The sequence below is a fragment of the Salvelinus namaycush genome, chromosome 3, assembly GCF_016432855.1.
Source record: "Salvelinus namaycush isolate Seneca chromosome 3, SaNama_1.0, whole genome shotgun sequence".
NCBI lineage: Eukaryota > Metazoa > Chordata > Actinopteri > Salmoniformes > Salmonidae > Salvelinus > Salvelinus namaycush.
In genome coordinates, this window is record NC_052309.1 from 57,035,064 (window position 1) to 57,059,532 (window position 24,469).

At 43.7% G+C, this 24,469-nt stretch overlaps 1 protein-coding gene across 1 annotated transcript; it reads left to right on the forward strand.

Moving 5' to 3' along the window:
- The first annotated feature begins 15,379 nt into the window (after positions 1-15,379).
- On the forward strand, positions 15,380-23,457 carry LOC120043933 (ankyrin repeat domain-containing protein 6-like). The gene is made up of 13 exons (XM_038988532.1): positions 15,380-15,385; positions 16,229-16,327; positions 16,707-16,908; positions 17,540-17,634; positions 17,793-17,870; positions 18,165-18,269; positions 18,505-18,681; positions 18,775-18,930; positions 19,229-19,381; positions 19,792-19,905; positions 22,193-22,508; positions 22,750-23,102; positions 23,269-23,457. Exons 1-13 carry the CDS (start codon positions 15,380-15,382, stop codon positions 23,455-23,457), a joined length of 2,043 nt encoding a protein of 680 aa, XP_038844460.1.
- Positions 23,458-24,469: the final 1,012 nt, after the last annotated feature.

Consider the following 24,469-nt stretch of genomic DNA (forward strand, 5'->3'; position numbering starts at 1 on the left):
AATAAAATGTACGAGAAATGAGTAGATTTTAGTTATTTTAATTAATTTACACACATACGCGAGTATACGCACGGAATATATAATGTCTCCAGAAATAGAAAAGGTATTGAAGACGTTGAAATCTGCTCTAGAAATAAATGGGGGTAAGGAGTGGAAAAAGCGAGGTGAAAAGATGTATAGGGAGTGGATGGAGGAGGGGCTCCCAGTCGACGGGGAACCCGGTGGAATGTTTGGGTGAATCTAATGCCCAGGGTAGAGAGGGATGTACGAGTTTGAGAGAAGTATGGATGTAGAAAGATTAGAATTAATGATAAAGTTGATACAGCAGAAGGTAGAGAGGCTAGACCCCGCTAGAGTGTTTTTCTGAAGCCAGAAAAAGAGAGGGAGAGTTATGAAGGGGTAAACTATGGAGAAGGCAAGACTAGAGAGGCGCATATAGGGTTGGCTATGACGGAGAAGCTTTTTTGACTGCGGCGCGGGAGACTCGGGTTAGTATCTCAGCCTTGGTACCGAGAGACTAAAATACATTCTTGCGATATAAATTTAGCGAGATATATGGTGTTTTAAAGGATTGGGAGTAGAGAAAGTTGTAAAGCTTGCGATGGACTTAAAGGTTTGGTTGTTGCTAACTAACGTTGTGATATCATTGAGTACTAACGTAAAACTGTGTCATAAAGTAGAATACACCATAACGGTACTCAACTTGATTTGACAGTTGTTCGGGTACAGCCGGTGGAGCTGAAGTACAATATAGTTATTAGGTTTTGTTAGTAGTAAACGTTTGGGTTAGAGGGGATTTCTAAGTTTCCCAGCGAAAAAATATCTTAAAGGGATACACACACATAAAAGTGTTGGTATGAATTCTAAAGTGACTTTCCAGTGTAGTCTGATCCTCCTCATTGGAAAGCCACTTGAATGGAGAATCTAAGGGCCTTGGCGTTTGAGTTTAAGGTAATTTGATAGAACAAATTGGTGATATTAATATTATGGATAGTAGTGAAGGTGAAAAGTCACTAGAGGGCGCCATTGGAAATTTTAAGCTGATTTTAAGCATATGGGCCTAAAAACACAATGAAAACTTAGTTGGGTTCAGGAACTAAGGGGCAGCACTGATAACTCTTAAAGTAGATAAGACACTTGACAGAGAATGGTTAGATTTGCGCCAGTATTGTTACAAGGGCGGAGCCATGTATCAAAAGGGGGAAGGAATAGGGCACTTTGTGGTGTGGCCTATTAGTTAAATATCCCTAGAGTTGGTTGACTAGGATAATAATGGATGACATTCTAGCTAATCAGATAGAACAGATAGAATGCAGAGGTTCTAGCAGAACACATTAAAAGACTGTTAATTAACCAAACCCGTATGTCCAAGATTTTATGATCTACAGGAGAACTACAGGAGGAGATTACCCACATGAATGGGCCAGGGGACTGGGTCTGGGTCCAATCACTAAAGAAAAGGGACTGGAAGCAGCCACGGTGGGAGGGGCCATACCAAGTACTTCTGGTGACCGCATTCGCAGTGAGAATAGCTGAAAGAACTACCTGGGTTCATATCACACAATGCAAGAGGGTAGGACACACTGACACTGCCGAACTATCACAGAGTTAAGGAGAAGAACGGTAGCAAATAAAGTTCGGGGGTCAACTCCTTAATGAAGATTTCCCTGACCCCGCCCTCTCATCACTGTGTACGTTCATAGAAGTGAAAGTGTGGCTTGGCCTCTGGCTGATGATGTGTTCTCTGGGAGAGGGTGGGGCTTTACAGGACGGCTGGGCATACTGAGCTGTCTGATTGGGATACGGTGGGGATGGTTACCGTCACAGTGCTGCCAAAACCACCACCAGTTCCAACAGGCCAAGGCCAGGTTCAGCCGAACTCCTCCACCACTTCAAGACCGGGTTCCACATCATCACCTAAGCTCTCCAATCCGGTACAGGTAATAAATGTAAAGGATATATCAGACAGTGACCAATTGGGGACTGAAACTGGCTATGAGGGTAGGGAGAACATGTGGTTAGCCTATATGAGATACACCGCCAAAACACTTAATAGAAAAGACTGTGTGATCTGTGGACATGCTAGTCCTTTTCTGGCTACTCACCCATTTGCCCTAAGCAGTGGGGAGGTTGGATGTGCATATTGGAGGGTTTATACCATAACAAGCTACATTCGACCCTGTGTAAAGCTCTGAGTCTTGTGTTCCCAGAAGTCCCTCCCCAGAAGGCACTGTGGGGAGTTAAGGCATATGGGGGAAATTACAGTTGTATCACTGGTACAGGTAGGGGTATAGACTATGGGAGGCTCCCTACTGCTGACTGCATCACTAATGTCACTATTAATGCCACATGGCCCGTTGAAGGGCTGAACCAAACTAGAGGTGTTGCTGATGTATGGTGGATGTGTGGACCTGTCAGGCGGTTGACCTCCATTTTGAAAGGAGACTGGCAGGGCACATGTGCTTTGGCCAGTCTGATAACACCATTGACTATTATTGAGGTTACAGCTAACCAACTCCTGGGATCTACACATGACACAGAGGCGCGGGACCAACCCAGGAGACGGCAGAAACGTGACGCTCCTTGGTCCGAGGGTACAGATAACATCCACACCAACCTGTTGGGGGTCCCAATAGGGGTCCCCCACGAATTCCAGGCATTAAACAGAAATGATGGTCTGTGGCATTTGTTGCCCATTATTGGCCCAGCTATTGTTGATGCTAAGCAAACTGCCTGGATCAATTATATCTACTATAATCAACAACGATTTGTTAACCTGTCTGGCTCTGGTGTTCCGCCAGCGGAACTCCTCCCACATTCCACTGAAAAGGCAGAGCGCGAAATTCAAAAGATATTTTTTTGAAATATTTAACTTTCACACATTAACAAGTCCAATACAGCAAATGAAAGATACACATCTTGTGAATCCAGTCAACATGTCCGATTTTTAAAATGTTTTACAGCGAAAACACCACATATATTTATGTTAGCTCACCACCAAATACAAAAAAGGACAGACATTTTTCACAGCACAGGTAGCATGCACAAAGCCAACCTAACTAACCAAGAACCAACCAAACTAACCAACAAACAACTTCATCAGATGACAGTCTTATAACATGTTATTCAATAAATCTATGTTTTATTCGAAAAATGTGCATATTTCAGGTATAAATCATAGTTTACATTGCAGCTACAATCAGAAATTGCACCGAAAGCAGACAGAATAATTACAGACACCAACGTCAAATACCTAAATACTCATCATAAAACATTTCTGAAAAATCGATGGTGTACAGCAAATTAAAGACAAACATCTTGTGAATCCAGCCAATATTTCCAATTTTTTAAGTGTTTTACAGCGAAAACACAATATAGCATTATATTAGCTTACTACAATAGCCTACCACACTACCGCATTCATTCATCAAGGCACGTTAGCGATAGCAATAGGCACGTTAGCGATAGCGAATAAACCAGCAAGATATATAATTTTGACTAACCTTGATAAGCTTCATCAGATGACAGTCCTATAACATCAGGTTATACATACACTTATGTTTTGTTCAAAAATGTGCATATTTAGAGCTGAAATCAGTGGTTATACATTGTGCTAACGTTGTGCTAACGTAGCATCTTTTTCCCACAACGTCCGGATATTTTTCTGACACTTTTTCTGACACACATATTCTGACCAAATAGCTATTCATAAACATAACTAAAAAATACATGTTGTATAGGAAATGATAGATACACTAGTTCTTAATGCAATCGCCCTGTTAGAATTCTAAAAATAACTTCATTACGATATGCAGTTTACGTTATGGCGAGAGAGTACCCAAAAGCTGGGCGCAAACGACTAGTTCACATGTACGACAGATATATGAAATAACATCATAGAATGGGTCCTACTTTTGCTGATTTTCCATCAGAATGTTGTACAAGGGGTCCTTTGTCGGGAACAATCGTTGTTTGGTTTTAGAACGGCCTTTTTCCCTCTCGATTTAGCAAGCACACTTGCCAAGTGGTACGAATCTTTCCATCGTCAACAAACGGAAGAGAACGGAACACGGCAAAACTCCCGAAAAAATTTCAATAATCTGATTAAACTATATTGAAAAAACATACTTTACGATGATATTGTCACATGTATCAAATAAAATCAAAGCCGGAGATATTAGTCGTCCATAACGTCAGCTTATCAGAAGGCAAATCCAGGTCCCTCCTCGCGCTCTCCAGAAAACAGGAAACTGGTGACACGTCATGCCAAGAGCTATGATTCGAGTCCAGATCAAGTTACACACTCAATTTCTTCTCTCACTGCTTGTCGACATCTAGTGGAAGACGTATGAAGTGCATCTAAACTAATAAATATCAAGGACTTTAATAGGCAGCCCCTAGAACAGTGCATCGATTTCAGATTTTCCACTTCCTGTCAGGAAGTTTGCTGCAAAAGGAGTTCTGTTTTACTCACAGATATAATTCAAACGGTTTTAGAAACTAGAGAGTGTTTTCTATCCAATAGTAATAATAATATGCATATTGTACGAGCAAGAATTGAGTACGAGGCCGTTTAAATTGGGCACGATTTTCCCCCAAAGTGAAAACAGCGCCCTCTGTCCTCAACAGGTTAACTACACCCACACCGCACTTATGGGAATGGCTGAACAATTGGATGCCACCTCTCGAACCGCTAGACAAAATAGGCTAGCACTAGACATGATTCTGGCCAACCAGGGAGGTGTTTGTGGGATGTTTGGAAAACAGTGTTGTACGTTTATTCCTAATAATACCAGTCCGGATGGGAGCATTTCAAAAGCTCTGAGCGGGTTGGAAAAGTTATCTGTGGAGATAAAGGGTTTTGCAGGTGTGGAGGAAGATGGACTGTTCCCCTGGCTGGGTGGTTGGTTTGGTAAGTACACTGCATTGATGGTTACTGGATTTCTGATCCTAGTAGTTTTATTCCTTATGTTAATTTGTTGTGCTGCTTGCATCATACCTTGTTTGAAGAAATCTGTTACAGATGTAGCGAAGGCTGCTGGTATGATGCCTTTGCTTGATGCTCCGGATGGAGATGCTGATACTGAGTCAAACTACAGGAGAAAGATGGGTCTGACTGAGGATGACCCTTGGTTTGTTGTGGGTGAGGTTGTCGTATAAAAATAAAATAAAAAGAATAATAATAAAAATAAACAATATACTTTTTATCCAGGTCATTACATTTGTCCTCCCTGTTGTGAAGGTTTAAAGTTCCCGGGTGGCAAGGAGCCCACCTGGTACAAGATGTATAGAGGGAGGGACCAGAGGGTTTAATTTTCTAACATATATATTCTGTATGTAATCATGTTGTTGTGATGACACCCTTGGGGGTGTCAAAAGGGTGAATCTAAAACCCCACCGATGTTATCTTGTCTTGCATAAAAATGATACATTTCATGAAAATAACTATCCTCCTAGGTTGAAGGTTTTAAGTTCCTGGGTTCAGCGGCAACTCAGTATATGGATACATAAGTTGGTTACACCCCATGAGGGTGTAAAAAGGGGAAATTGTTAGGATTTATGTTTATGCACTATAGCCCGCTACCATATTGTTTGAAGATGAATATTGTTTTGTTACACACACACACAAACAATACAGATGTGTGTATGTGTGTAAAGATTGATCAACAGAGTGACAGGCTATAAAAGCTGTGGTCAATCTGGAGAGGGGAGGGGTGCATATCTCCAGGCCAACCAGGGAGGGTAGGACACTGGACAATACCATATTAGGAACTGTTTGAGTGTAGAGCATCGGGAGCGGCACAAGACGGATCTAATCTACGCAACGACCAGATGCGGACATCTGAGAGACTGGGACCAGAGACTGGGACCAGTCTGAGTACCAGCGATAGGCTGAGCAAAGTTTAAACCACGCTCAGCCTCTACTGTGATAGGCCAACAGACGGGTTGGAACTACGTCATCACGGTATAAGAACAGCTGTATACGTACTTCCTGCCAGTTCCCTGTTTTACCCTGCGCGGTGATACAGCGAACCCGTATATACGAAAATTGCATTTGCCATTTATTGTTTGCGTTAATTAAACATAATTAAAGAAAGTTAGCAGACCTTGCTTTTTATTTATCCTGATACCGGATTTGATTAACGCAGCGGTCACACTACCTTGTAGATCGAAGCCCATTATAGAATGATAATAGATGATAGACATCTCCTACTGTAAATAACTTGCACACTGTGTGTGTGTGTGTAGCCAGCCAGCCAGATAGAAAAATAAAAAAAGCCTAATATCTCATATACTAGTTGATAAAATGTTCATAAGAAAGAAGTGAAATACTAATGGAAATGTTTTAAATGTGTCATTAGGCAGAGCAGGCATCAGATGGCACACAGACTGCAGAGCTGGGGACAGATAGGCAGGGACAGACTGGCAGAGACAGGGAGTCTCAGGTAAGTTTGTTGAGTCTGTTTGGCAACATTATGAAAGGTTCTCTCTTTTTTGGACTTGTAAAATAGGGACATAATTGGACAATGCCATGAATACCCCCACTCTCAACTTAAACTGGTGACTGAACTAAGATTTTTTAAGGCAATGGTATTGATGTTGTGATTAATTGTGTAGTTTTGGGAACCGGTAGTTAGGAGTATGGCAAACACCTTATTTATTTTCTAGGAGACAGACTGTGAGTCAGTGAGGGTGGTGAAAGGGAAATGGCCAGGGAGAGACTTCAGAGGACAGTGTCAGCCACGGCCAGGTTTCACCCTTGTTGCCAGCAGCACCAGTATAGGGGACAGTGGCACAGCATTGTCCAGTTACCTCAGTGATGGCACAAAACCATATCAGCCACACCTACAATTTATAGAACCGCAAACTCTTGCCAACAGAGTGTTGACATTTCAAGAGAAATGGTTTCGCGATTTCCCCTGGCTACATTATAATCCATCAATAAAAGGAGTGTTGTGTTTTCACTGTAGCCAAGGGTTTTGTAATGAGTGCGTACTGGCGGCAGAGAAGTCAGGCGCAGGAGAGCAAAGACTGTGTTACAACGGCGCAGTTTAATAATAAAAATCACGTGAACAAAAACAATAAATATATACAACAAAAAAAAAACTTCGCACGCCAGACATAACGTGCACAAACTTGCAATCAACAATTCCGGACAAGGACATGGGGGAAACAGAGGGTTAAATACGCAACATGTAATTATGGAATTGGAACCAGGTGTGTGGGAAGACAAGACAAAACAACTGGAAAATGAAAGGTGGATCGGCGATGGCTAGAAGACCAGCGACGCCGACCGCCGACCGCCGAACATCTCCCGAACAAGGAGAGGGACCGACTTCGGGGGAAGTCGTGACAGGTTTTCAAGCCAGCCATCTTTTGGCCAAAGAGCGGATGCTGCCTTCATTAGTGCAGGATTTAGGAACTGGAGAAAAGCCATTGAAAAATTCACAGCACATCAACACTGCCAAACCCACCACCACTTTGTAACTGTAACAGCACACCAACTAAATCCAATCAGTGTCCAGTTATCCAGCGCATGGGGTAAACAGCAGGAGGACGCAAGGCATTGCTTGATGAAAATTGTTAGTTCAGTGCAGCATGTAGTAAGACGGGGAAAAGCCTTTAGAGGCCACACATAATTTATACCAGCTTTTGAAACTTAGGGCAGAAGAGGATGATCCCATTTTCCAAAGATACAAATCTGACCACCCTGAAACCCCTATGTCCAACAAGGTGGACTGTGCGGAATACTAATATTAGAGCTGTGCTAGGGCAGCATGAGCAGGTACTAAGCAGCCTAGAGGAGATGGCAAAAACTGCATCCAAGACAGCTTCAACTGCCAGTGGCTTATTCGAGCACTTCAGCAAAGGCAAGACTGTGTTGGGCATCACACTTGCCTCTGCTGTTCTTGGAGAGCTTGAATGTCTAAACATTTCACTGCAGAATAAAACTCAGACTGTCTCTGGTATGCAGGCTGCAGTCGACTGTGTGTGGTCATCACGTAGGGGCAAGCGAAAAGACAAAAGCTACCTTGCACTGTATGAGAAAGCAACAACATTGATTGACTCCATTGAATCAGAGGGAAAATATCTGCCAGCAATTTGTTAGATCCATTGAAACCCACAAACATATGTTCGGTTCTTTTGTTCAGTAGTGTGTATAGCAGTGGTTCTCAACCTTTTTCGGGTACTGGAACCCCTGCATATTTTGAGCAAAGCAGGCAAGGTTTTGAGTGGTCCTCAGGGACCTCCACCCCTCTATATTATATGTAAGGTTACTGGAATCCTTGTGCTGAATACGTTCATTACACTTTTTTATTTCACGGACATATTGCAATTACACCAGGGACCCCTGGGGGTCCACGGAACCCTGTTTGAGAACCCCTGGTGTATAGTATGATATTTGTTCTTTTGTTTAGTAGTTTTCAGTTTTTAGTACATGACAGTACACTTACTAATTATTTATTTTATTTAAAATTGCGTACTTTGTGACATACTTGTCCATAGCTGCTGTTTGAAGAGGTGAGACACTGACTGAACAATAAATATGTATTTTAGGACATTTTGGTTGATTTATTTGAGTTATTCATTGAAGTAGTTATTTCGCTTTTAGAACTGTACTTATTTTGAGCTTTTTGTTCTTGTAAAGCTATTGTAGAAGACTCAGGCCAGTGGCAGATATTTAATGACTATATAAATGTATCAGAAAAAGTCTAATTAAAAGGTCAATTCAATACTGAGACCAACTTTGTGAGGGTTCTCAATGGAGATTCTTTTAGATGAGATCGCACCATGTTCATTGTATTTACGAAAACTGGACCCATACACAGTGTACAGTACCATTGCCACTTACTGGCCTTTCTTGGTATTGCTGGTTGTAAATACATACTGGAATTGTAACGGCTTTCTTCCATAGGTGAAGGAGAGGACCAAAGTGCAGCGCGGCTAGTGTTCAACATGTTTAATAAAAGAACAAGTGAAACACTACAAACAACATACAAAATAACAAAATGTGCAAAAACCGAGACAGACCTATCTGGTGCAGACAACCACAGAGACAGGAAACAAACACCCACAAAATCCCAACACAAAACAAGCCTCCTATATATGATTCTCAATCAGGGACAACGATTACCATCTGCCTCTGATTGAGAACCATATTAGGCTGGACATAGAAACAGACAAACTAGACACACAACATAGAATTCCCACCCAGCTCACGTCCTGACCAACACTAAACAAGCAAAACACATAATAACTCTGGTCAGGACGTTACAGGAATGATAAGGAACACTGCTATAACTATTATTATTATTAGTATTATAACGATGTAAACATTTGAACAAGTTGGGACAACCCTTCAGTTAACTACCTATCAATTATCCAGTAGTAGTAATTATGGTTCCTCAATATGCATTTAACATATTACAATGTAGGCTATGTGTTACAGCACTACTTTTGGTGTCCCCCTCAGGAATTGTTCTTGAGAAAATTTCATGTACTTGTCCCCTCCAAAGTTGATATCAGATTTTCGCCCCTGGATAGAGCCAAGCAAGATTATAGCTGTGACTGTTGATAATGCTGGCAATATGGACGTTGCCATCAAGAGGCTACACATTCTAAAAATAGGATGCTTTGCGCACACATTGAATCTGGCAGCGCAAAAAATCTACAGAATGACTTCCATTGATAAATGGGCAGCCCGAATCCAAGCAGTGGTTGTGTGGTTCAAGAGATCCTCGATGTCCAAAGAAGCAGCTCCTTGGCAAGATGCCAGTTCAATCTATTATAGTGTTATTTTGAAATTTCCACATTTAACAATTTAATTCAATATTCAAGTGTGCGGTAATTAAACGTTTGTTGTTGTTTCAGGTCTTCCGCAACACTCACTCATCCTTGATGTCAAGGCCAGATGGAACTCAGTCTATCTAATGAGAGAGAGATTCATGGAGCAGTATCCAGCGATCCAAGCAGCAGCCTTGGACCACGACTGTGAAAAGCAATGACCAAGGACAACCTGGACCGTCTGAAGGATGAGGACTTCCATAAGGCTGAGGAGTTTGTCCAGCTCATGAGAATCCTATATACATCCACACTGTGCGTGTCATGTGAAAAGAATGCCACCTGTGGACAGATCAAACCCATCCTTCAAAAAGTGGAAGAGCACTTCACTGTGAAGCATGAAGATACAACGTTTGTGGCAACCATCAAAGAGAAGGTGTGGGAGAACCTCTCTGAGCGCTATCAGGATGTGGACGTTCAAGCCTTCCTGCATGAGGCCACAGCAATGGACCCCAGATTTAAAGGGAGGCCGGTGAGTGACACCACCTGGGACAGGCTGAGGAAGGCAACTGTTGAGGCCAATGTGACAGGAGCAACAACAGGGCTGTCAGAGGAGCCGGAGCAGACAGACACAGAGCACCAGCTCTGAAGGAGAAGGAGAGGAAATGGAGGAGACAGTCCCTCCATTGTACAAAACAAGGAGTGCCTTGGAGGAGCTGTTCTCAGAGGAGGACAGGGAGTTGAGGTTGATGATCCAACAGGACACCTCGTCCCTCACCCTCAGCAAGCGTGTTGACCTAGAGGTCGAGCTCTACGAAGGCCCATGGCTGAAGATCCTGTGTTGTGGTGGTGGGAGAAGAGAGCTACTCTGCCCCTCCTCACAAACATTGCAACAAGCTACCTCTGTGCTCAAGCCTCCTCCACAATAAGCCAGGAGAGGTCCCGACTTCTGCCAGAGAAGGCAAATATGTTGATCTGTCTCCAGAAGAATTGCTAAGAACTGTTAGTCCTTTTGCAGCCTACCTGCATGCCCCACCCGTGTTGCTCTATACCACTGTATTGTCTTTTGCAGGAAAATATTGTTTATTTCATTTGTTTTACATTTCCATCATCACAACATTAGAGTCTATAAAAGTGATTTGTTCAAAACATTGCTGTTTCTTTTGCTGTAAATAATTGTTTATTTTACATTTCAGAAAATAAATGGTAATTCTGTTCTTAACATGTTTCGATAAGAATACTGTTAAAGTACAGGATCGATAAGCAGTACCGGTAAGAGTATCTTAATGATACCCATCCATACTGGATACCACAACCAGTTACAAAACAGCACATGATGACACACAGGAATGGCAGGCTATTGCAGAGCCTGGCTACCTGATTACGCTGAAGTCACTCAGCCACTTTCTGATCTCATTCACGGCCACAAGATGGAGATGAATGATAAGATAAAGTGGACACCAGAAGGACTGCAGGCACTTGACAAATTGAAACAGTTGCGTACCTCTTCTCCTTGTTTAGGATTGCCAGATCAGTCTAAACCATTTATTCTGTTTGTTAGCGAGAAAAATGGTTTCATGTCATCTGTCCTCACTCAGGACCATGGTGGGAGCAACAGCTTGTTGCTTACTATTCTAAAAGACTTGACGGTGTGATAAGAGGGTTGGTATGTTGCCTCAGGGCTGTAGCGGCTGCTTGTGCTAACATTGTTGCAATGTGCTTATTAACCGTTCAAGTTCCTCACGCTGTCCACGCTCTTATCTCATGGCACGAACCACCCATCTTACTCCAGCATGGCACCTGCACTATCAAATCAAATCAAATGTATTTATATAGCCCTTCTTACATCAGCTGATATATCAAAGTGCCGTACAGAAACCCAGCCTAAAACCCCAAACAGCAAGCAATGCAGGTGTAGAAGCACGGTGGCTAGGAAAAACTCCCTAGAAAGGCCAAAACCTAGGAAGAAACCTAGAGAGGAACCAGGCTAATTATTTTAATTTTTTATTTCACCTTTATTTAACCAGCTAGGCTAGTTGAGAACAAGTTCTCATTTGCAACTGCAACCTGGCTAAGATAAAGCATAGCAATTTGACACATACAACAACACAGAGTTACACATGGAATAAAGAAAACATACAGTCAATAATACAGTAGAACAAAGAAAACAAAAAGTCTATATACAGTGAGTGCAAATGAGGTAAGATAAGGGAGTTAAGGCAATAAATAGGCCATGGTGGCGAAGTAATTACAATATAGCAATTAAACACTGGAATGGTAGATGTGCAGAAGATGAATGTGCAAGTATAGATACTGGGGTGCAAAGGAGCAAGATAAATAAATAAATACAGTATGGGGATGAGGTAGGTAGATAGATGGGCTTTTACAGATGGGCTATGTACAGGTGCAGTAATCTGTGAGCTGCCCTGACAGCTGGTGCTTAAAGCTAGTGAGGGAGATATGAGTCTCCAGCTTCAGAGATTTTTGGAGTTCTTCCCAGTCATTGGCAGCAGAGAACTGGAAGGAAAGACGACCAAAGAAGGAATTGGCTTTGGGGGTGACCTGCTGGAGCGCGTGCTACGAGTGGGTGCTGCTATGGTGACCAGTGAGCTGAGATAAGGCGGGGCTTTACCTAGCAGAGACTTGTAGATAACCTGTAGCCAGTGGGTTTGGCGATGAGTATGAAGCGAGGGCCAATCAACGAGAGTGTACAGGTCGCAATGGTGGGCAGTGTATGGGGCTTTGGTGACAAAACGGATGGCACTGTGATAGACTGCATCCAGTTTGTTGAGTAGAGTGTTGGAGGCTATTTTATAGATGACATCACTGAAGTCGAGGATCGGTAGGATGGTCAGTTTTACGAGGGTATTCTAGATTTAATTTTGGATTGGAGATGCTTAATGTGACTCTGGAAGGAGAGTTTACAATCTAACCAGACACCTAGGTATTTGTAGTTGTCCACGTATTCTAAGTCAGAGCCGTCCAGAGTAGTGATGCTGGACGGGCGAGCAGGTGCAGGCAGTGATCGGTTGAATAGCATGCACTTAGTTTTACTTGCATTTAAGAGCAGTTGGAGGCCACGGAAGGAGAGTTGTATGGCATTGAAGCTCGTCTGGAGGTTAGTTAACACAGTGTCCAAAGAGGGGCCAGAAGTATACAGAATGGTGTCGTCTGCGTAGAGGTGTATCAGAGAATCAAAAGCAGCAAGAGCAACATCATTGACGTATACAGAGAAGAGAGTCGGCCCAAGGATTGAACCCTGTGGCACCCCCATAGAGACTGCAGAGGTCCGGACAACAGGCCCTCCGATTTGACACACTGAACTCTATCAGAGAAGTAGTTGGTAAACCAGGCGAGGCAATCATTTGAGAAACCAAGGCTGTCGAGTCTGCCAATAAGAATGTGGTGATTGACAGAGTCGAAAGCCTTGGCCAGGTCGATGAATACGGCTGCACAGTAATGTCTCTTATCGATGGTGGTTATGATGTCGTTTAGGACCTTGAGCGTGGCTGAGGTGCACCCATGAACAGCTCTGAAACCAGATTGCATAGCGGAGAAGGTACGGTGGGATTCGAAATGGTCGGTAATCTGTTTGTTAACTTGGCTTTCGAAGACCTTAGAAAGACAGGGTAGGATAGATATAGGTCTGTAGCAGTTTGGGTCTAGAGTGTCACCCCCTTTGAAAAGGGGGATGACCGCGGTAGCTTTACAATCTTTGGGAATCTCAGACGATACGAAAGAGAGGCTAGTAAACAGGTTAGTAATAGGGGTTGCAACAATTTTGGCAGATCATTTTAGAAAGAGAGGGTCCAGATTGTCTAGCCCGGCTGATTTGTAGGGGTCCAGATTTTGCAGCTCTTTCAAAACATCAGCTATCTAGATTTGGGTAAAGGAGAAATGGTGGGGGCTTTGGCGGGTTGCTGTGGAGGGTGCCGGGCAGTTGACCGGGGTAGGGGTAGCCAGGTGGAAAGCATGGCCAGCCGTAGAGAAATGCTTATTGAAATTCTCAATTATAGTGGATTTATCAGTGGTGACAGTGTTTCCTAGCCTCAGAGCAGTGGGCAGCTGGGAGGAGGTGGTCTTATTCTCCATGGACTTTACAGTGTCCCAGAACGTTTTTGAGTTAGTACTACAGGATGCAAATTTCTGTTTGAAAAAGCTAGCCTTAGCTTTCCTAACTGCCTGTGTATATTTGTTTCTAACTTCCCTGAAAAGTTGCATATCACGGGGGCTATTCGATGCTAATGCAGAACGCCATAGGATGTTTTTGTGCTGGTCAAGGGCAGACAGGTCTGGAGTGAACCAAGGACTATATCTATTCCTAGTTCTACATTTTTTGAATGGGGCATGCTTATTTAAGATGGTGAGGAAGGCACTTTTAAAGAATAGCCAGGCATCATCTACTGACGGGATGAGGTCAATGTCATTCCAGGATACCCCGGCCAGGTCGATTAGAAAGGCCTGCTCGCAGAAGTGTTTTAGGGAGCGTTTGACAGTCATGAAGGGTGGTCGTTTGGTCGCAGAATTATTACGGATGCAGGCAATGAGGCAGTGATCGCTGAGATCTTGATTGAAAACAGCAGAGGTGTATTTGGAGGGCGAGTTAGTTAGGATGACATCTTTGAGGGTGCCCGTGTTTACGGATTTGGAGTTGTACCTGGTAGGTTCATTGATAATTTGTGTGAGATTGAGGGCATCAAGCTTAGATTGTAGGATGGCCGGGGTGTTAAGCATGTCCCAGTTTAGCTCACCTAGTAGCACGAGCTCAGAAGATAGATGGGGGGCTATGAGGGGCTATGAGGGGAGGCCAGTCCTCTTCTGGCTGTACCGGGTGGAGATTATAACAGAACATGGCCAAGATGTTCAAATGTTCATAAATGACCAGCATGGTCAAATAATAATAATCACAGTGAACAGGTCAGGGCTCCATAGCCGCATGCAGAACAGTTGAAACTGGAGCAGCAGCACGGACAGGTGAACTGGGGACAACAAGGAGTCATCATGCCATGTAGTCCTGAGTTATGGTCCTAGGGCTCAGGTCCTCCGAGAGAGTGAAAGAAAGAAAGAGAGAATTAGAGAGAGCATAATTAAATTCACACAGGACACCGGATAAGACAGGAGAAATACTCCAGATATAACAGACTGACCCTAGCCCCCCGACACATAAACTACTGCAGCATAAATACTGGAGGCTGAGACAGGAGGGGTCAGGAGACACGTGGCCCCATCCGATGATACCCCCGGACAGGGCCAAACAGGCAGGATATAACCCCACCCACTTTGCCAAAGCACAGCCCCCATACCACTAGAGGGATATTTTCAACCACCAACTTACCATCCGGAGACAAGGCCAAGTATAGCCCACAAAGATCTCCGCCACGGCACAACCCAAGGGGGGCACTAACCCAGACAGGAAGATCACGTCAGTGACTTAACCCACTCAAGTGACGCACCCCTCCTAGGGACGGCATGGAAGAGCACCAGTAAGCCAGTGACTCAGCTCCTGAAATAGGATCCCTACTGGGATCCGATCCATTGTCCTGGGTGGTGGTCCAAACAGAGGATCTGCCTCGGGAAAGTCGCATTCCTGGTCGTAATGTTGGTAAGTTGACGTTGCTCTTATATCCAATAGTTCTTCCCGGCTGTATGTAATAAGACTTAAGATTTCCTGGGGTAACAGTGTAAGAAATAATACATTAAAAAAAACTAGTACTGCATAGTTTCCTAAGAACGCGAAGCAAGGCGACCATCTCTGTCGGCGCCATCTTTTCAGAGGATCTGCACAGAAAAATGGGAGAAACTCCCCAAATACAGGTGTGCCAAGCTTGTAGCGTCATACCCAAGAAGACTCGTGGCTGTTAATCGCTGCCAAAGGTGCTTCAGCAAAGTACTGACTAAAGGGTCTGCATACTTATGTAAATGTGATATTTCAGTGTTTTATTGTGAATATATTTGCAAACCATTCTAAAAAACAGTTTTTACTTTGTCATTATGGGGTATTGTGTGTAGATTGATGAGGAAAGAAAACAAATGTCATCAATTTTTTAATAAGGCTGTAACGTAACAAAATGTGGAAAAGTCGAGGAGTCTGAATACTTTCCGAATGCGCTGTAGGTCCCCATGGGCCCTGGTCAAAAGTATTGCACTATAAAGGGAATAGGGCGCCATTTGGGACACAGCCTCTGAATGTCACATGAAATGTTGAGGAATCTGAAGCAATGTTACTGAAATGTCACTGAATCTTCATGTCTAAAGACAAAGTCACATTTCCTTTATTTAATTTACAGGAGGGCCAAAAATACAAGCATTCACAACACAGGGAGGAATGTAATGTACCTTAACTGTATTAGCAATCTATATGAGGTCCGGGCATATGAATTAAATTACATTATTAGAAAAACAAATGTTTCACTCCTTCTAATGACAGTCTCGCTTTTTCTGATAGAACGGTAACACGGCGCTCCATGAGGTCTCATGGCATGGCTTCTGTCAGTCAGTCAAACTGTTGGTCAAGGCTGGGGCTGACGTTCACGCCAGGAACAAGGTACAGCAATTCAAATGTGAATATGTTAGGTCTAGATCTGGGACCAATGATGGTAAAAAGCATTAGGACTGAAATGCGTTTCTGTCTGGTGCCTGACAGGTTTTTCATGCCACTCTCAGAGTGCATCCCAAATGGCACCCTATTCCCTATTCCTTTTGAAGTAGTGCACTATAATGAATAGGGTGTCGCCTGGAATTTTTTTATAAAAAATGTGTCACATACACCGGATAGGTGCAGTGTTGTTTTACAGGGTCAGTCATAGTAGTACGGCGCCCCTTGAGCAAATTAGTGTTAAGTGCCTTGCTCAAGTGCACATCGACAGATTTTTCACCTTGACGGCTCGGTTCTGCCACACTAGGCTTTGTGTGTTTGTTCTTAGGCAGGAAACACAGCTCTCCACCTGGCCTGTCAGAACACCAATGCTCAGAGCGCCCACGTGCTGCTGCTGGGAGGCTCCAGACCAGACATCAAGAACAATGTGGGGGACACCTGTTTGCATGTGGCAGCACGTTACAATCACCTGGCCATGATCAAGATTCTGGTGGGCGCCTTGTGCTCTGTTACGAAGAAAAACCAGGCAGGTCCCAGCTTGATTTATATTGTTACTACAGCTCCTTTCACGTCATTGATTACTTGTTGAGTTTGATGCCACAGTAGAGCTTCTGTCTGGCTTTATAACACACCCGTGTTTAGTCAGTGACTACTCAACTCCGGGTAGAAGTAACCTTTACATAGATGTAGGATCAGCTTATCCTCCCTAAACCTGGGGGGGGGGGGGGGGGGGGGGCTCCTTTTGACTGCTCTCACACCTATAGTCACCTCTTCCCTGTGCCCAGCTAGGGGATAGGATTAGGGCTAGTCACCTGTCTGTTTCCTATGCCCAGCTAGGGGATAGGGTTAGGGCTAGTCACCTGTCTGTTTCCTATGCCCAGCTCGGGGATAGGGTTGGGGATAGTCACCTGTCTGTTTCCTATGCCCAGCTAGGGGATAGGGTTAGTCACCTGTCTGTTTCCTATGCCCAGCTAGGGGATAGGGTTAGGGATAGTCACCTGTCTGTTTCCTATGCCCAGCTAGGGGATAGGGTTAGTCACCTGTCTGTTTCCTATGCCCAGCTAGGGGATAGGGTTAGGGATAGTCACCTGTCTGTTTCCTATGCCCAGCTAGGGGATAGGGTTAGGGATAGTCACCTGTCTGTTTCCTATGCCCAGCTAGGGGACACTGCTCTCCATATGGCGGCTGCCCTAAACCACAAGAAAACTGTTCAGCTCCTCCTGGAGGCAGGGACCGACGGCAACGCACGAAACAACGTAAGTGGATGCATCTCAAATGCTCCTCCATTACCATACAGTGCTGTACTTCTGACCAGTGTACTATATAGGGGGGATTGCATTTAAAAGGAGCATTGTCAACAGTGTAGGGACCTTGTCAGCAACGCGACCTTTCAATGAATTCCTGTCTGTTCCAGGCAGGGAAGACTGTCCTGGACAAGGCCAGAGACTACAACCACAATGACGTGTCTCTCCTGCTGGCCAGAGCTCCTCAGGTCAGCATGACATGTTTCTTTGGACATAGACCAATGATACACTGATCTGATACACATTATGAACTGATTCTGGCATCAAAACACCTCTTAGTGAACTTACATTTCCTTCCAAGAGTGACAGTTTGTTAAGGAGTATAAAGAGTGCAGATGATTACCCATCGCCTCGATGAGTAGTCAGTTTTTCCAGTCTGTAATCCAGTCTGTTCTTCATTTTATGCACCTTGGCTGGACTGTGAGGTAGCAACAGACAGTATAGTTAGTCGTTAGTTTTCTACTCTCCTGGGTTTTGGTCAGGTTCACTGTTTCACTAGAGGAAGGACGGTGAGGAAGAAAAGGGACCGGCTGAAGGCAGAACGCAGAACCCAGTCTGTCACCAGAGAAGAAATGCTGCCCAACAAGGTAAAGGCTGTCTGGGGGTAAAATTAGGCGGTGTATATTGACAGGCAAAAAAATGGATGACAGTAGACGGCGGTATGCTAACCCAATGTTAAATATGATGTTTACATTATTTGTGCCTCTTGAGTTATTGGGTTGGGATGAAGCGGAAGTCGAACCTTCATGGACCTTTGTGTACAATTGGACAATAAAGTTGTCTTCTCCTTCACCTCTGCCTCCTGGCTGTTTCCTTCATCAGGACAGTGGGTACATGGATGAGGCGTCTCACAGTAGTGAGCGTCTGGCGAGCAGGGCCGGCCTCAACAGAGCAGGGCTGCCTCACCATCATCACCACCGCCTTCACTATAGTAAAACATCAGTCACCCCAACCAGCCCTTACCACAGAAGGAGAAGACATAAGCTTTTCAAAGAACAGGTGATTGGGGGTGTCTCAGGGGATTGGGTTGTGAGGATAAAGACCATTTCTGTTCTCTGCAAAATAATGGACAATAAAGTCTTCTTCTTCCAGGCCTTGGCAGAGGATACTCCTAGAAGAAGAATGAATGGCCATCCCGACCTCCACAGGAAGAGCAGACTGTGTACATATGATGAAGCCCCTCCTCACAACGGCAAAACCTATCAGCTATACACCCTGTACCGCGACAAGGACGGCAATGTCAAACAGGTCAGTCACTACGCTGCAAAATTCTGATCATTTCCAAAATTCCCAGGTTTTCGTTAAACCCCAGATAGAAGATTCCCATACCACCTTTTTATTTCCTCTTGAAGTTATTGAAATGTTTCAACCCTAGGGGTGGGGTGTCCATAACTGAAGTGGTAGTAGTGGTACAGTACAGTAGAAGTATTGTTGTTGCTGTTGATATTGGTAATATAAGAGATCTAGAAAGAAACCAATGAAAGAAATCTAAAGAAAAGATGTAAAACAAATATCACAATTATACACGATTGTGTTGCCTGGTCAGGCCCCAGCCAATGGCTGCCACTGTAAGCCCCTGATCAAGAGGCTAGAGGGAGAGCTGAACGCCACTAAAGAGGAGATGAGGACACAGATGCTGACGGTTCAGGAGCAAGTCTATACTAGGCTTGGGAGGATGGACCGCAAGAGCATACACCAGGTCTGTCTGCTACCAGTCAATTCAATTCAACTTTGTTGCACACATGGCTTTTTCTGTCTCATACAGAAAGACAAACTACAAATACAGCCTGTAAACCTCTACTAGAATTTGTGTGGACATTTGTGTGGAAATGACATGAATGACATACAAATGTAGGATCTTCATTTGATCACTCTTTTGTGGCTGAGAATTTTCCTGCACGGCAGGAAATGCAAACTTGTAGTGTATTTGAGGTTTGAAAGGCTTCTAAAGTTTGTAACATCCACTTAAAAATGTCAGACTTGATTTGCTGCAACAATTATTATAAATGTTTTTATCAACCCCTTTTTAATCCCCATATTCCCCATATAACGCAACACTTTTGAATGCTATTTGAGATGCAAGCTGCTGTTCGGCGTTGTGTTGATCAGATCAAAGTGCTGGACATGCTGACCCAGGAGAGGGTGGCAGCAGAGAGGATGGAGTGTCTCTACAGGATGGACCAGAGAGCTGCCCAGAGCAGAGAGGAGGCACAGAGGAGACAGGTATTGTATTACATGGCACAACCACACCCTTATATACCTTCTGTCTACATCCCAAATGGCACTCTATTCCCTATATAGTGTACTACTTTTAACCAGGGCCTTATTCACCCTTCTTAATAACGTCTGACAACATGTATTTGACAACATGTATTTCTGGTGTTCATTCACACACCAAGCAGGCAGCAGTGACCCTAACCCCTATGTTTCTCTGGTTGTTCACACACAAAACAGGCAGCAGTCACCCTAATCCTAACCCTAACCCCTGGGTTTGCGTCCCTTTGATATTTTAAGTAGAAATCGTGCACCATTTCTATTTTTTTAAGCCTGTTAAATTAACTGATGTGCCTTTTAATATAGACCACATGAAGAATTTAATAAATCAGATTTTTAATAAAGACATTCAGCATTTTGACATGTTCCTCCTTTGTGACTTCTATGAAAATCTTATCCCACTTAATCGCAAAATTTCTCCAGGTTTGCAAAGCCCTAGTTATTTTGTTGCTTTGACAAAGTAATTTCTGAAAATGATTATTTAGTTGATGGGATTAGTGATTCATTTACGTCTGTCCCTCATTTTAAGGTCAACCCTGTTATGTGAACTGAATTGTCATTTTAATGTGTTGAAACTATTCCTTTTGAAATATTTTTTATCTAAAGAAAAATGTAACATCTAATAGTAAAACTACGGTGTAAAACAGGTGAGCTGGTTGTACTCTTTTTGAACATGTTCTGGTGTTTTGTGGTGGAAAAGTGAGCAAGTCGAACATAACATGTCAACCCTGTTACTCACAGATAGACAGGCTAGAAATGTTTTAGCAATTAAACATTTTGGGTGAAGCTTACTTTCAATTGTCTCTCTCTGTTGCACACAACAAACTTCCTTTCCCCCGCCCCAGGGATTAATGGCTGTTTCGAGGTGAAATCATCCACCATGTTACAGTCAACCCTGTTACTTTATTTGGCACAACTTCTCTAGGGTAGAGGGCAGCATTCGGAATTTTGGATGAAAAGCATGCCCAAATTAAACTGCCAAATTAAACTCGGGCCCAGAAGATATGATATGCATATAACTGGTATATTTGGATAGAAAACACTCTAAAGTTTCCAAACCTGTTAAAATAGTGTCTGTGAGTATAACAGAACTGATTTGGCAGGCGCAAACCTGAGAAGAATCCATTCAGGAAGTAGGATTCTTTTTGGTTTTGTAGTTTTCTATTCAATGCCATTACAGTATCCATTGACTTAGGACTCAAATTGCAGTTCCTATGCCTTCCACTAGATGTCAACAGTCTTTAGAAATTGTTTCAGGCTTGTATTCTGAAAAATGAGGGAGTAAGAGCAGTCTGAATGAGTGGACCCTGCCTTGTCACAGAGCTTTTTCATGCGCGCGACCAAGAGAGTGCCTTTCATGTTTACCTTTTATATTGACGACGTTATTGTCCGGTTGAAATATTATCGATTATTTAGGCTAAAAACAACCTGAGGATTGAATATAAACATCGTTTGACATGTTTCTATGAACTTTACGGATACAATTTGGATTTTTTGTCTGCCTGTTGTGACTGCGTTTGAGCCTGTGGATTACTGAAGAAAACGCACGAACAAAACTGAGGTTTTTGGATATAAAGAGAGACTTTATCGAACAAAAGGTACATTTATTGAGTAAATGAATGTCTTCTGAGTGCAACCATATGAAGATCATCAAAGGTAAGTGATTAATTTTATCTCTATTTCTGACTTGTGTAACTCTTCTACTTGGCTGGTTACTGTTTGTAATGATTTGTCTGCTGGGCTATGTTCTCAAATAATCGTAAGGTATGCTTTCGCCGTAAAGCATTTTTAAAATCTGACACCGTGGTTTGGTTCACAAGAAGTTCATCTTTAAACCTATGTAAAATATGTTTTGTTTTCTGAATTTTTAGAGAGTATTTCTGTATTTGAATTTGGCGCTCTGCAATCTTACTGGATGTTGGCCAGGTGGGACGCTAGCGTCCCACATACCCCAGAGAGGTTTCAATAGGCACTTACTATATTACTTTTCTTATTTAACCACTTCAACCACCATGTTAGTCAACCCTGTTACTTAATTTGGCACTTACTATATTAATTTTCTTATTTAAAACCACTTAACCACTTTAACCACCAGAAAAATCATTTGTTATGAAGTTGAACATGTGCTCTTTATGACAGAATGTGAAAATTAGGTGAAATCAAAAGTTACACTACTCAGAAGGCACACAATTTGTGGAACCCCCCTATGTCTCTCTGGTGTTCACACCCCAAGCAGGCAGCAGCGACCCAGGAGTTGAAGAGGTGGTGCATGACTCAGATCCAGGATATGGACCTCCACCTCCCAGCCGACCCCCAGTACTACAAGCTGCTCCCCTCTCCGTCTGTGGGGGACGATGGAGACTCAGAGTGCCTCCCCCTGCTCTCTGTCTTCTCTGGGGACAGCAGCAGCTCTCTGGCTACCTACGTCAACCTGCTGCCATGCCCCTCACCCTCAACCACCCACAATGCACCACACAGTCCGGCGATGGAGCAGGGACAGGGTCAGGGGTCGGGCAGGAAGTACTTTGAGCTAAAGCTGGACAGATCACCAGGTGGGTGTTAGGAGGAGCATGATAATGAGGATGAGACATGGGAAGGTGGTTCCAGAAATCAAGTCACAATCTAAAAAAAAAAGTCCTATCGGATTTCTAAAGTAAGAATTTGTTTAACCTCGTCCCAAATTTTTTGGTGATGAAGTTGTGGGGTTGACAGTAGGTCTAGGTCTTACACCTCTGATTTAGAAAACGCACAAGCTTGAAAAACAAGCTCCATTTCTCGTTCCTCTCTTCTCAGATAACTACCAGAACACTACTCTTCTCCCTCTGCCAGCTCACCCAGGAATCTTCCTGAGCTCTACCGCCCCCCGTTGTCAGCATCCAGAACTGCTCGACAATCACATTCCGGGGCTGATCTGGGAGGGCTGCTCCAGCAGTGTCAGCAGCAGCCAGTCTCCCACCAGCAACTGGAAGCAGGGCCGGGGCCAGGACAGTCATGGCTGGCACCACAGAAAGCACCTCCGGGACCGGATCAGGACGCGCGGCCTGATGAGACCACCCAGTGTCGGGACCAGGACCCTGGAGTTCTTCATGGACAGACCCCCTGAGCCCACATTCAGTCAGGAGAGAAACAACCTACACGCCATGGAGGTAACTAATGACAAGATAGCTGTGGTGAATACTATATCAATGGCTTCACATTGCCCTCTGGTGGGCTGTGGACCGATGATTCCTTTTCACTTGGATTCTGGGAAGGGGTGTGTGTGTGGAGAAGGGGTAACTTTTTCTTCACTTACTTCATGCATCTTTGTTGCAGGTGACCCAGAGGTTCTTTGAGACAGTGTACACTCAGCTGGAGTGCTGGTATGAGAGGAAGATCCAGGATGCCAAGCGGCAGGCAGAGCTCAGGGCACAGCAGGACAGGGCCGAACTCCTGCAGCGAATTAGAAGCCTGGAGGAGGAGCTTGAACAGCTCAGGATGACCAATGGGAGCACAGACAGTTGATGCCAACCGGGCTGACATGAGTTTGAGCAGAGGAAGAGGCTTTACTCTGCCCAAAATCTGTACACGAAAATAAGACCACAAAGTGAGGAATTTTTTATGGAGGACAAAGTCGAATTTGGTTAAGAAAAACTTGAATTGCTTACTTGATCAAATAAAAGCACGTGGCATTTCACCAACTTAAAAAAAATAAAACTTCATCTGAGTTGTGCCTTTTGTTCACACGCGTATCTGCCCTCTCATTGGCTAGAATAGTCCCACCTGATCTCAACTACTTTGGCCTGCCTTCCATCAAAGACAATACAGTGCTTCCATCTTTGAGGACACTCATTTCCAATGTTAGTGTTCACTCGACTATCTTGTCAATATAATAGATTGTCTTTGGTTTGACCCTTAACCTAATTGTAACCAATTTGAAAATGAAACATCTGCTACGTCCCCTTTGTTTTTCCCATTTATTGCTTATACAGTGCTTTGCAAAAGTATTCATCCCCCTTGGCGTTTTTCCTATTTTGTTGCATTTCAACCTGCAATTTAAATAGATTTTTATTTGGATTTCATGTAATGGACATACACAAAATAGTCCAAACTGGTGAAGTGAAAAAAAAGAAAAAAGAAGGAAAAGTGGTGCGTGCATTTGTATTCACCCCCTTTGCTATGAAGCCCCTAAATAAGATCTGGTGCAACCAATTACCTTCAGAAGTCACATAATTAGTTAGATTTCACACAGGTAGACATGATCTCAGTATACATACACCTGTTCTGAAAGGCCCCAGAGTCTGCAACACCACTAAGCAAGGGGCACCACCAAGCAAGCAGCACCATGAAGACCAAGGAGCTCTCCAAACAGGTCAGGGACAAAGTTATGGAGAAGGGTGGGGTTATAAAAAAAATACCCGAAACTTTGAACATCCCACGGGGCAACATTAAATCCATTATTAAAAAAAGCAAAGAACATGGCACCACAACAAACCTGCCAAGAGAGGGCCGCCCACCAAAACTCACAGACCAGGCA

Coding starts and splice junctions, on each gene's coding strand:
- LOC120043933 (XM_038988532.1), top strand. Junction 18,682..18,774: donor ATAAGCTTTTCAAAGAACAG/GTGATTGGGGGT, acceptor TTCTTCTTCCAG/GCCTTGGCAGAGGATACTCC. Junction 19,906..22,192: donor AGGAGGCACAGAGGAGACAG/GTATTGTATTAC, acceptor CACCCCAAGCAG/GCAGCAGCGACCCAGGAGTT.